Here is a 14,216-nt window from a genome sequence, read left to right on the forward strand (position 1 = left end):
ACAGCGGGCGATCAGGCACAAACTTTGCATTCGTATGCACCGCAATACGCAGGCACGTCACACAGGTACAAAGCGGTTCGCCGCTCAGCGATGGGTTTGTGCGACAGATCCGTTCGCACGGGCGATCGCAAGGAGATTGACATGAAGAAGGCGTTTAAGGGTGTCAACTGACGTTTTCAGAGCGTGTCTGGAAAAACGCAGGCGTGTCCATGTGTTAGCAGGGAGGGTTCCTGACGTCAATTCCGGTCCTGGACAGGCTGAAGTGATCGCAGCGGTTGAGTAAGTACTGGGCTGCACAGAGACTGCACAAAATCTGTTCATACAGCTCTGCTATACATGCGTTCACACACTTACACAGCTAAAATACACTCCCCCTGTAGGCGGCGACTATCTGTTCGCAGCAGTGCAAAAATCGCTGCCGAGCGATCAGGTCTGAATTAGCCCCAGTTTCACACCTCCAGCAAGTCAGAGGCTATTACATTTAGCCCCTTGTCTGTACTCATCACAGTATTCTTCCCACCAGGGCTGAGGTTGTGCTCTTTGGTCCACTACAGGTATATAGGGTGATGTGTAAGTGGCTGTTGATCCTGCTCTGCTGCCCTTTGTTCTCCACATTCCATTTTCTCTGTATTCCCTGTGTTGCCAACTGATTACTATTCCCAGCACTCATCCTTCCACTCCTTTCGTATTACTCCCTTTTACCACCTAAAGGGGATTTATTCAGCACCAGTAGTGTGGACAGAGGTAATAATCACAGAGAGGATGTAGGAGAATAAAGTTGTTAAGCATCTCAACATCTTCATCTTAATTATCCTTCTGTTCTGTTCCCATATTTCTCTAATCTTTTCTTATAAACTACAGTATCCATCTCTCCATAGCTTCTGCTTCTATTAATGCATCCTGTGTCTTCCTACCTTTCCAATCTCTCCCATCTCCTCCCCTCCTTTACTGACAGCCGTTAGAATGTAGGAAATCTATTTAATCCTATAATAGTATTAAAGGCCTGAGGAGGCAGAGAGGGCCATGTACTAGATGTTAACCCCAGCACCACTAGGAAATAATGGAATAGAACATACAACCTGAAGGATATTGAAATTGACTTGTCTTTACATAACAGCCTAAGTGCAAGCTACTGACTATGTATGAAACAAGGTAGCAATGAAAGCTGTGTTCTGTGCATTGCCCAGCACGCAAACACTGCACTCAGCCATTTTGTTATAAAGTATGCTACTCTCTTCATTCTGTATATATCATTCCTCTTCTGTATTAAAAAAAACTTATTTGCTGTAGTGATAGACATACTTAAAATAAGATACTGTGTTTTTCTACATATGCAGTTTCTGGGTTAATTGATCACAATGAATCCTCTATCTTCCATATGTATTATAAGTATTATAATAAAATGGAATCCCTGCACAAGGAAACATTTTCTCCTTTACATGCTCCTAGATCCTGCTTCAGACAGCATCCTACAAATGTATCAGATCTGCTGGAAAGCTGTGTACGGGCTCACATGCAAAGTACGCTAATATGTTATCCGTGTAATCCAATCACACCTCAGCACACACCGTTTCCGGTACCAATATCCAGCTGTAGCCTAAGTGATGTGGTACAGGGTTCCTATGTGTGACGTTATACTCTGCAGTGAGCTGTGTCCCTCTCTGATGTTTACTTGTTGGCTGCATTAATTATTAATAAGCCACTGCTGTAATTACCTGCCCCAGCAGCAACACTACTTTTTCTGAGCAACAGCTGCTCTCCAGGAGCTCAGAGACAGCACAGCTGTAACGCAGTGCATGGTGCTTGGTTGCACAGTTATCTCTCTATAGTGTACCTTTGGGCAGCCCTGTTATCTCTAATTATTTTGCACTGGGCCGCAAAGTTGTTTCTCATCGTGAACCACTGGACAGCATGGCTCTCTCTCACTATACACTGCTGGGCAGCATCCTTGTCTTTCATAAAGGGCTAGTCATGGAGTTATCTCCTACTGTATTGGATTAAGCATTATTCCTCCTCGTGAACAATGCTGGGGTTCCTTGTTATCTGTCACTGTTCTCTATTAATGTGCAGCACTGAGTACTGAGTATGGTTATTTCTGACCTCACTGGCAATGTATCTGTGTTGCACACTGAATAGTATTCTTCAGCTCTTTGTAGTGTTGAGCAGAAGACGTCACACGAATCGTGAACTGTACAGTGCTATCTATCAATGTATGCATCGTATCTTAGGGTCTAATTCATGTTTGCACGCAATCACCGATGTTTAAGCAAGTGACGATTATCTGCAGATCTTTATCGTAGACTGATTGACAGGAAGGGACCACTTAGGGGAGGTAATGGGGAGTGGCAGCAAATACGCAGGTCTGTCATGGCCGTTTTTGGGGCATGTATCTGTCATCAGTTGCGATCATGTACATAGAGAAACATGGCGCCAGTGTCGCTATTGCTGAGGCCGATGTGCGTGCCCATAAGACAACCCTAGCAGTCAATGTTTCTCATTCTTGCATGTAGTCTACATATGTGTACGCACAGTTGCACTGGCGTATTTATAATGGGTGCAGTGTGTGCATTTTCCCTGTGATTCACGCATACGCAGTAAGAAAATCACTGGGAAATGGCCGCCGAACCATTTTCCCGGTGATTTGCACATACGCTCTAGTCTCTGTGACAGCGCTATGGTCCCCTGTGCAGCGCTGCCGGCTATAGAAGAGGGGGCCAGACGGATCCTGCACACGGGCCTCCTACTCTCTAGAACGCCCCTGCACAGTTGCAAATTAGTTTGTGATGGCTCCAGTGGGCATCTATCATGTTAACTGGGTGGCAGCTTCACTTGCTAAGATTAGTATTTCCAAAGCCTAAAGAATCGCAATTGTGAATGCATTTGCATACAAACATGGATTAGGCCCTTTTTAAGTATAATTAGATTTATCACTGGACACTGCTATGTACGGGGCAGTGCAGTTATTTGACACTGCACAGCTCAGCTGAATAGGTGTTATTTCTTACTGTACAGTTCTGGACTGTGCAACTATCTATTACTGTACAGTACTAGACTGTGTAACTATCTCTTACTGTGCAGTACTGGACTGTGTAACTATTTCTTACTGTACAGTACTGGACTGTGCAACTATCTCTTACTGTGCAGTACTGGACTGTGTAACTATCTCTTACTGTACAGTACTGGACTGTGTAACTATCTCTTACTGTACGGTACTAGACTGTGCAACTACCTCTTACTGTACAGTACTAGACTGTGTAACTATTTCTTACTGTGCAGTACTGGACTGTGCAACTATCTATTACTGTACAGAACTAGACTGTGTAACTATCTCTTACTGTGCAGTACTGGACTGTGTAACTATTTCTTACTGTACAGTACTGGACTGTGCAACTATCTCTTACTGTGCAGTACTGGACTGTGTAACTATCTCTTACTGTACAGTACTAGACTGTGTAACTATTTCTTACTGTGCAGTACTGGACTGTGCAACTATCTCTTACTGTACAGTACTAGACTGTGTAACTTTCTTACTGTACAGTACTAGACTGTGTAACTATTACTGTACAGTACTAGACTGTGTAACTATCTCTTACTGTACAGTACTGGACTGTGTAACTATCTCTTACTGTACGGTACTAGACTGTGCAACTACCTCTTACTGTACAGTACTAGACTGTGTAACTATCTCTTACTGTGCAGTACTGGACTGTGAAACTATCTCTTACTGTGCAGTACTGGACTGTGTAACTATTTCTTACTGTGCAGTACTGGACTGTGCAACTATATCTTACTGTACAGTACTAGACTGTGTAACTATTTCTTACTGTACAGTACTAGACTGTGTAACTATTACTGTACAGTACTAGACTGTGTAACTATCTCTTACTGTACAGTATTGGACTGTGTAACTATCTCTTACTGTACGGTACTAGACTGTGTAACTATCTCTTACTGTACAGTACTAGACTGTGTAACTATCTCTTACTGTGCAGTACTGGACTGTGAAACTATCTCTTACTGTGCAGTACTGGACTGTGAAACTATCTCTTACTGTGCAGTACTGGACTGTGTAACTATATCTTACTGTACAGTACTAGACTGTGAAACTATCTCTTACTGTGCAGTACTAGACTGTGAAACTATCTCTTACTGTGCAGTACTGGACTGTGCAACTATCTCTTACTGTACAGTACTAGATTGTGTAACTATCTCTTACTGTACAGTACTAGACTGTGTAACTATCTCTTACTGTACAGTACTGGACTGTGTAACTGTCTCTTACTGTATAGAACTGTAAACAGCAACTATCTCTTACTGTACAGTACTAGACTGTACATATGTCTCTTACAGTACAGTACTAGACTGTGCAACTATCTCTGTACAGTACTAGACTGTGTAACTATATCTTACTGTGCAGTACTAGACTGTGTAACTATATCTTACTGTGCAGTACTAGACTGTGTAACTATATCTTACTGTACAGTACTAGACTGTGCATCTGTCTCTTACCGTACAGTACTAGACTGTGCAACTATCTCTGTACAGTACTAGACTGTGTAACTATATCTTACTGTACAGTACTAGACTGTGCATCTGTCTCTTACCGTACAGTACTAGACTGTGCAACTATCTCTGTACAGTACTAGACTGTGTAACTATCTCTTATTGTGCAGTACTAGACTGTGCAACTATCTCTTACTGTACAGTACTGGGAACAGCAACTATCTCTTACTGTACAGTACTGGAATGTGCAACTATCTCTTCCTGTGCAGTACTGGACTGTGCAACTATCTCTTACTGTACAGTACTGGACTGTGCAACTATCTCTTACTGCACAGTACTGGACAGAGCAACTCTCTCTTACTGTACAGTACTGGACAGAGCGGCTTAGCTTCCTCTTACTGTACTGTGCTGGCCTGTGCAGCTATCTCTTATTGTACAGTGCTGGACAGTGCAGCTGTCATATTGTACAGTGCTGGACAGTATAGATATCTCTTACTGTACAGTCCTGGACAGTGCAGCTATCTCATACTATACAGTGCTGGACAGCACAGCTATGTCTCACTGTACAATGCAGGACAGTGCAGCAATCTCTTACTGTATAGTGCTGGACAGCTCGGCTATCTCTCACTGTACAGTGCAGGACAGTGCAGCCTTCTCTTACTGTACAATGCTGGACAGCGCAGCTTTCTTTTTTTCTGTACAGTGCTGGATAGCGCAATTGTGTCTCACTGTTCAGTATCACAACAGACATCTATCAGTTTGTATTATTTGCCAACACTTTTTATTGTTATCATTCATTGCACCTCATGGGTAACAATATCATATCTGAATGGGCAGTATTGAGAGCAAAATGGTACAGTGATGGTTAGTACAATAATCTATCATTACTTCTTTACAGTGCTGTGCAGCATCATCCTGTTACACTATAGAACATTGCCTTTCTTTGTACTTTGCAGGGCAATACTAGGAGCAGATTTGTCTTATTAAATGGTACAAGTCAGCGTAATTTTTCCTTTCACTATAGCGCTTTTCACCATAAGGGCTAACTGTGCAGGACTGTTCAGTATATTTGTCATTGTGTGATAGCTCTGCAGCCCAGTGGTGTACCGGCCGGGTACATACAAAGGTATAGTGCTTGGCAGCATTATGTCTCACTGTGCAGGATGAACAGTATATTTGTCAGAGAGTAATAACTGCAGCCCAGTGGTGTACAGAGGTATATACAAAGTTATAGTGCTTGGCAGCATTATGTCTTAGGGTGGGTATCGGGTGACCGGCGGTCAGTATACTTCCATCGTGATCCCGGGTGGTGGGGGTGGGGGGTAGGGGCGAGTGCAACAAGCCTCTTAGGATTCGCTGTGCTCTCCACAGGTTCTATTCCCACTCTATGGGTATTGTGGCAGTGGGAACAGTCCATGTTGGTTGGCATGCCGACCGTTGGGATTGTGAGGGTGCGGGTTGTAGGAGGAGGTAATGTGCCGCCGATCACATTACTACATCCCATACAGATGGAGCCACACTCATCTGAGGCGGCTCCATCGTAGGCGTGCACTCACGACGTGATTAGGCGATCTATCCGCCGGGAATACAGAGTGACGCTCCTATTCTGGGCATCGACGGAGACACTCTCCCATTCTAGTGAATGGGGTGTGTCTCCGTCATGGGCGGGTGCGCCCAGGCACAAACGGTGCCAAGACTAGCGTGGCTCCATCCGTATCTCACTGTGCAGGACAGACAGTATATTTGTCAGAGAGTAACAACTGCAACCCAGTGGTGTACAAAGGTATATACAGTGCCAGATTAGGGTCCACATGGGCCTGGAGCTAAGATTTGGGAAGAGCCTATTATGACACACCACCGTACTGCGCTATCTTCCCACACCACATTACTGCGCTACCTTCCCACACCACCATCGTGCACTACCTTACCACACCACATTACTGCACTACCTTCCCGCACCATCATAGTGCACTACCTTTCCACACCACAATACTGCGCTATCTTCCCACACCACCATCGTGCACTACCTTACCACACCACATTACTGCACTACCTTCCCGCACCATCATAGTGCACTACCTTTCCACACCACAATACTGCGCTACCTTCCCACACCACCGTACTGCACTACGTGGGTCATTCCGAGTTGATCGCTAGCTGCCGTTGTTCGCATCGATCAGGCTAAAAAATGGCATTTCTGCGCATGTGTATGCCCCGCAATGCGCATGCGCGACGTACGGGTACAAAGCCCGTTGTGGTTGTGCACAGGTTCTAGTGAAGTTTTCAGTCGCACTGACGGCCGCAAAAAGATTGACAGGAAGGGGGCTTTTCTGGGTGTCAACTGGACGTTTTCAGGGAGGGTTTGCAAAAACGCTGGTGTGTCTGAAAAAACGCAGGCGTGGCTGGGCGTTCGCTGGGTGGGTGTATGACGTCAAATCCGGACATGAATAGGCTGAAGTGATCGCAAGCGCTGAGTAGGTTCAGAGCTACTCAGAAACTGCACAAACTATTTTTGCAGAGCTCGGCTGCACAAGCGTTCGTACTTCTGCAAAGTGAAAATACACTCCCCAGTGGGTGGCGGTATAGTGTTTGCACAGCTGCTAAAACTAGCCAGCGGGCGATCAACTCGGAATGACCACCAATATTCCCACACCACATTACTGCTCTACCTTACGACAACACATTACTGAGTTACCATCCCTCATCACCGTACTACACTACTTTCCACACTACAGTACTGCGCTATCTTCCAGCACCACCGTTCTGCGCTAACTTCCCCCACCACATTACTGCGCTTCTTTCCCGCACCACCACTGTGCACTACCATACCACACCACATTACTGAGCTACGTTCCTGCACCACCGTACTGCACTACATTCCCACACCACATTACTGCGCAACCTTCTCACACCACCGTACTACGCTACATTTCCACACCACATTGCTGCACTACCTTCCCGCACCACCGTACTGCACTCCTTTCACACACCGCATTACTGCACTACCTTCCCACACCACATTACTGAGTTACCTTCCCACGCCATCGTACTGCGCTACCTTCCCACACCACATTACTGCACTACCTTCCCGCAACACCGTACTGCGCTAACTTACTGCACCAAGGTAATGCATTACCATCCCACACCACCGTACTGCGCTACCTTCCCATACCACATTACTGTGCTACCTTCCCATACCACATTACTGCGCTACCTTCCCACACCACCATACTGTGTTACCTTCCCACACCACATTACTGCACTACCTTCCTGCACCACATTACTGCGCTACCTTCCTGCACCACATTACTGCGCAACCTTCCCGCACCACATTACTACACAACCTTCCCACACTACATTACTGCATGCCCTTCCCGCACCACATTACTGCGTTACCATCCCACACCACCGTACTGCACTACCTTCCAATACCACATTACTGCGCTACCTTCCCGTACCACATTACTGCGCTACCTTCCCACATCACAGTACTGCGTTACCATCCCACACCACTGTACTGTGCTACCATACCACACCACTTTACTGCGCTACCATCAGGCACCACCGTACTGCGCTACCTTCCCACACCATATTACTGCCCTACCTTCCCGCACCACATTACTGCACGACCTTCCCGCACCACATTACTGCGTTACCATCCCACACCACTGTACTGCACTACCTTCCAACACCACATTACTGCTCTACCTTGCCGCACTACCGTACTGCGCAAACTTACCGCACCACCACACTGTGCTACCTTCCCGCACCATGGTAGCACTACCATACCGTGCTACCATCTCCTTGTACCACATCACTGCGTTATCTTCCCACACCACAATACTGTGCTACCTTCCCGCACCACGGTACTGCGCTACCTTCCCGCACCACATTACTGCGCTGCCTTCCCACACTACAGTACTGCGCTACCTTCCCGCACCACCATACTGCTCAACCTTCCCACACCACATTAATGCGTTACCATCCCACACTACTGTACTGCACTACCTTCCAATACTACATTACTGCAATACCTTCCAGGACCACCGTACTGCGCTAACTTCCTGCACAACCGTACTGCGTTACCATCCCACACCACCATACTGTGCTACCTTCCTGCACCACATTACTGCAAAACCTTCCCACACCACCATACTGTGCTATCTTCCCGCACCACAGTACTGCGCTACCTTCCCGCACCTCTGTACTGTGCTACCATCTCCTTGTACCACATTACTGTGCTACTTTCCCACACCACAATACTGTGCTACCTTCCGGCACCACAATACTGTGCTACCTTCCCGCGCCACAATACTGCGCTACCTTCCCGCACCACCGTACCGCTCTACCTTCCCACACCACATTACTGCGCTACCTTCCCAACCACATTACTGAGTTACTATCCCTCATCACCATACTACACTACCTTCCCACACTACAGTACTGCGCTATCTTCCAGCACCACCGTTCTGCGCTAACTTCCCCCACCACATTACTGCGCTTCTTTCCCGCACCATCATTGTGCACTACCTTACCACACCACATTACTGAGCTACGTTCCTGCACCACCATACTGCACTACATTCCCACACCACATTACTGCGCTACCTTCTCACACCACCCTACTACGCTACATTTTCACACCACGTTACTGCGCTACCTTCCCGCACCACCGTACTGCACTACTTTCCCACACCGCATTACTGCGCTACCTTCCCACACCACATTACTGAGTTACCATCCCACACCACCGTACTACACTACCTTCCCACACCACAGTACTGCGCTAACTTCCTGCACCACATTACTGCGCTACCTTCCCGCACCACAGTACTGCGCTACCTTCCCACACCACCGTACTGCGCTAACTTACTGCACCACTGTACTGCATTACCATCCCACACCACCGTACTGCGCTACCTTCCCATACCACATTACAGAGCTACCTTTACACACCACCATACTGCACTATTTCCCACATCACATTACTGCGCTACCTTCCCACACTACAGTACTGCGCTACCTTCCCACACCATATTACTGCACTATCGTCCCGCACCACATTACTGCGCTACCTTCCCACACCACCATACTGCGCTACCTTCTCACACCACATTACTGCGCTACCTTCCCACACCACATTACTGTGCTACCTTCCCACACCACATTACTGTGCTACCTTCCCACACCACAGTACTGTGCTACCTTCCCACACCACTGTACTGTGCTACCTTCCCACACCACGATACTGTGCTACCTTTCCACACCACCTTACTGCGCTACCTTCCCACACATTATTGCGCTATCTTCCCACATCAAATTACTGTGCTACCTTACCACGCCACATTACTGCGCAACCTTCCCTTACCACCGTACTGCCCTACCATCCCATACCACATTACTGTGCTACCTTCCCGCACCACTGTACTGTGTTACCTTCCTGCACCACTGTACTGTGCTACCTTCCCGCACCACTGTACTGTGCTACCTTCCAACACCACGGTACTGTGCTACCTTTCCACACCACGGTACTGTGCTACCTTTCCACACCACCTTACTGCGCTACCTTCCCACACATTATTGCGCTATCTTCCCACATCACATTACTGTGCTACCTTACCATGCCACATTACTGCGCAACCTTCCCTTACTGCCCTACCATCCCATACCACATTACAGTACTACCTTCCCGCTACTTGCTGCGGGGCAGTGTGGGTGGTGAGGTCCGGACAGTGGGGAGCTGGCGTCAGGCTCCACAGCGTGACCTCTGACATCACGTCACGCTGCGCAGTACACACAGCCGGGGCAGGGTAGTTGAGCAGGGAGAGCCAGGCAGCGTCTGAGCCTCCTGAGGAAGCTCAACGCTGTCTGGCATTGAAAACCAAAGGGGGCAGGCTAATCTCGAAATCCCCAGGATTGGAAGCTCCAATCCCGGGATTAAATTCCAGACGATTTTTGGCCAAAATCCTGGGGTCCGACCGTTCTCAATGCCAGGGTTGGCCACCACATTACTGAACTACCTCTTCACACACTAGCACTACGCTACATCACTACACTTCCTACCTACCCATTCTACAGTACATCACTACACTACCTCCTCACACTAAATAACTACACTACCTACCCATACTACATCACTCAGTGCCAGGGGCGTTTCTACAGAGGTGCACCTCCGGGTGGTCCCCCTCCTCTGAATGGCGCTGTAGACTCCGGCATTGTGCCGGAGTCTACTGCGCATGTGCAGGTCTCTGGAAACATGGAGCCTGCTGAGTTATAGGAGCAGGGTTGGGTAGCAGGAAGTGGACGGGCCTGGTCCTGGATTTGGGAGGGGCAATCTGGATGTTTCTGCCTACTCACAATGCAGCAACAGGGCAGCCCATGACTGGGGGAGAGACCAGCCACATCATCCGAGCATGTACACCAGCAGAGGTGAGCAGCAGGTGGGGGGGTGTAACTCGGTGCGGAGGGGGAATCGAGGGGAAGTGGTGATTCCAGAGGGGGCGGGGCCTAGTAAGATACAGGCTGCAGTAGAAGGAAACATTTGTTTCCTATCTACAGCACCACAGAGATCTGCAGAAGCTATGGGCCTATTCTGGAAAGTGGGACTGGAGCTGCAGCTCCATCAACCCCATTGTTAATCTGGCGGTAGGTATATACAAAGGTACAGTGTTGGCAGCATTATGTCTCACTGTGCAGGACAGACAGTATATTTGTCAGAGAGTGATAACTGCAGCCCAGTGGTGTACAGAGTAACAGAGGTATATACAAAGGTACAGTGTTGGCAGCATTATGTCTCACTGTGCAGGACGGACAGTATATTTGTCAGTGAGTGATAACTCTGCAGCTCAGCACTGAACAGAGGTATATACTGAGGTAGGTACAGTGGATGGCAGAATTGTCTCACTGTGTACACTGTACAGTGCTTGGCAGCATTAGGTTTACCTAGACTGGCCAATTTAATATTTCAGTAAGTGATAACTGCAGCGTAGCACTGTACAAAGGTATAAAGAAGTTCAGTGCTTGACAGAATTAGGTCTCACGCTGTAGGATTGGCCACTATATTTGTCAGTGAGTGATAGCTCTGCAGCCCAGTACTACACAGAGGTATATATGTAAAGTGCAGTGCTTGGCTGCAGAATTATCACTAACTGTGCAGTTCTGGCCCACACAGTAATCTCTCACTGTACAGCATGGAGGAGAATATTCTCTGTTAGTGCTGGTAAGCAATGTTATGTCTCATTGTATAGTTCTGGCCAGCATAGTTATTTATCATGCTTCAGTGCTGGTAGCATAGTTTCATATTACTCTATATCACTGGGAGCCACAAATATCTCTCATTATTAAATCCTTTTTTTCTGCACTACACTTATCTCTTATGGATCACAGTTATTCATGATTAGAGTGCTGTGCAGTACAAGTCTCATTGTACGTTTTGGACCCCACTCTCATCAGTCAGTATACATTAATGTACAGAGTACAGCAACATTAACGTCTGGTGACCAAGCTACAGTATCTGTTTTGATCATTATAATTGCACCAAATTATATATTAACAAGTTATAAACATCATAATAATTTCATTTCACATTATTTTGAAACATTCAGGAATTTATATTTCTTTCCTATCATATATAAATGGACCACTGTGTGAAATTAATAATTACTCAAATGAACTTAAAATGACAGGATAAAGTGATAGCACTCTATAGTGTATAATGACTGGTCAGACCTCCAGGATAGAGATTACAATCTCCCAGCAATACTGTACATCGCTATATACAGTAAGCACTATAGTATAGCCACCTGATACTATATAGTAATGGTCAGTACATTTCTTCTTATATTATGATAGCCTTCTATGTAACAATGGATGACAAAGCAGTATACTGTAGCTAGTTTCCAGCATAAATGAATATACAGGTCTAGCACAGCTATCCTTCAGTGCATGAATCTGAGAAAGCTGGTTATCTATTACCAGCCAGAAGTGCAGCATGTCAGCATACAGAGATGGGCAGAGTAATTATCTCTTTATATGTAGTACTGGGCAGCACGGTTATCTCACAGAGGACAGCAGTAATAAGAACAGCTATCTATCTATCCATGGGCATTAGCCTTCTCCCAGGATGCTAGGCTTTCCAGCAGTCACTCTGTATACTGCACACTGCTGCATGGTACTTATATATAGGACTGAGGAGCCGAGTCATTGCTCACAGCTGCTACTTCTCTCCAGCTCATTGTCATAGTTCCTCCTCTCCTCTTCTCTCCCTCTCCCCACTTCTCTCTCTCCATTCTCCTCCCTATTTCCCTCTGATTCTGTATTTGTTTGTCCCTCCTCTTTGCTAGCTTCTTCTCCCTTACCCTGTGTATATTCCCTGCTCTCTCACCCTTCTCACTCTGATTTGGTTTTCCCTTGTGCCTCTCCCTCATTTTGGCTTTCTCTAGCTCATTTAACATGTGTATATTCTGTAATATGACTGTCCTGTATCAGTGCGCTGCAGCTGCAGATCAACCCCTGGATTTTTATTTTTTGCTGAGTGGCAGTGGATGAGTGTCCTTGTGCGTCTCCGTGTTTGCGTCCTTGTATGTGTGTGAGCCTCTGTGGCTTTTTTTCTTGTATGTGCATGGTCTTTCAACCAGATATCTATGTCATTGTGTCTGTATGATTAGTGCTGGACCTATGTGTCTCTGTGCTACTGCAGACCAGCATATGTGAATGATTTCTGCATGTTATCCTTTGGATGCCAGAACTACTGTATTAAGGACTTGCACTATTATTCTTTGATTGGAGATGGAAAAAAGAAAAGGCGTCTTGCAGCTGAGAAAAATGAAGGCCAGGTACAGATATCATATATTTCTGCATTTGGTATTGATGTTTCTATCCTTATAGCCGGTTATGCTAGACTAACAAGTGCTATCTGCAAGGATGGCTGTATTGCTAGGGATGGATGTGAGCTGAGCATCTATATGTACATCTTTATAGTCCTCTTATATACAGGTCATTTCATCTCTCTGTTTACATACTGTACTTAGATAATATGTCGTGTAGAATAGACGTATGTGATAATATACACAATATTGTACATATAACTCAATAGATGGCTGTTCTCCCATGTTAGCTATGTTTGGTCCAGTTTATTTATTTTCATACTTCTGTGTGCCACTGCCATATCTTATATTCATCATCCAATTTTATCAGAGGCATTTAATTATCTCTCACCCCACCATCCCTTATACTGCACACCCCATTTTTCTGCCTTTTGTTTTCTAAGTCCTCCATCTGCACAATTCCTCCCCTGTCCTTTCGATGTTAACATTCAGCTGGTATCCTGTGCTGTGAGTGTACCTGGCCCTGCTCTCTATATTCATCTCATGTAGATGTACTTCAGCAGCATTACTGACCCCCATTCCACCAGCTGACCCAGGAGACCTGTGGGCTGAGAGGAGGGGGAATGATTTTGAGAACAACATAGAGCAAGAAATAGCTGCACATAGGACAAAAGAGATAAAGGAAGCGTGCCACATATGGAGACTTAGTAGTGGGAGATAACCTAGAAATGTTAAGAAGGAAGATTAAGAATGTAAAAATAGATTATTTGTATGGATGGATAGTGAGATAGTGGCTCATATTACATTACAGAGAGAGCAGAATATGGAGATTGCTGCACATCTCGCCATGAAAACGAGTAAGAGGGAGGAATGTGTACACAATATAAA

At 46.2% G+C, this 14,216-nt stretch overlaps 1 protein-coding gene across 17 annotated transcripts in view; it reads left to right on the forward strand.

Moving 5' to 3' along the window:
* LINGO1 (leucine rich repeat and Ig domain containing 1) overlaps positions 1–14,216 on the forward strand; it is a 667,101-nt gene that overhangs the window by 636,332 nt on the left and 16,553 nt on the right. The window contains exon 1 of one of the 17 annotated variants that reach the window (XM_063926421.1): positions 12,775–13,337. The exons of the other annotated variants lie outside the window; for them this stretch is intronic. Coding sequence (XP_063782491.1) covers positions 13,227–13,337 — 111 coding nt within the window. The 5' untranslated portion in view covers positions 12,775–13,226. Of the gene's footprint in view, positions 1–12,774; positions 13,338–14,216 lie in introns of those variants that run through there. 17 annotated transcript variants of the gene reach the window in all.

This window comes from Pseudophryne corroboree, chromosome 6 (genome assembly GCF_028390025.1).
Source record: "Pseudophryne corroboree isolate aPseCor3 chromosome 6, aPseCor3.hap2, whole genome shotgun sequence".
Lineage (NCBI taxonomy): Eukaryota > Metazoa > Chordata > Amphibia > Anura > Myobatrachidae > Pseudophryne > Pseudophryne corroboree.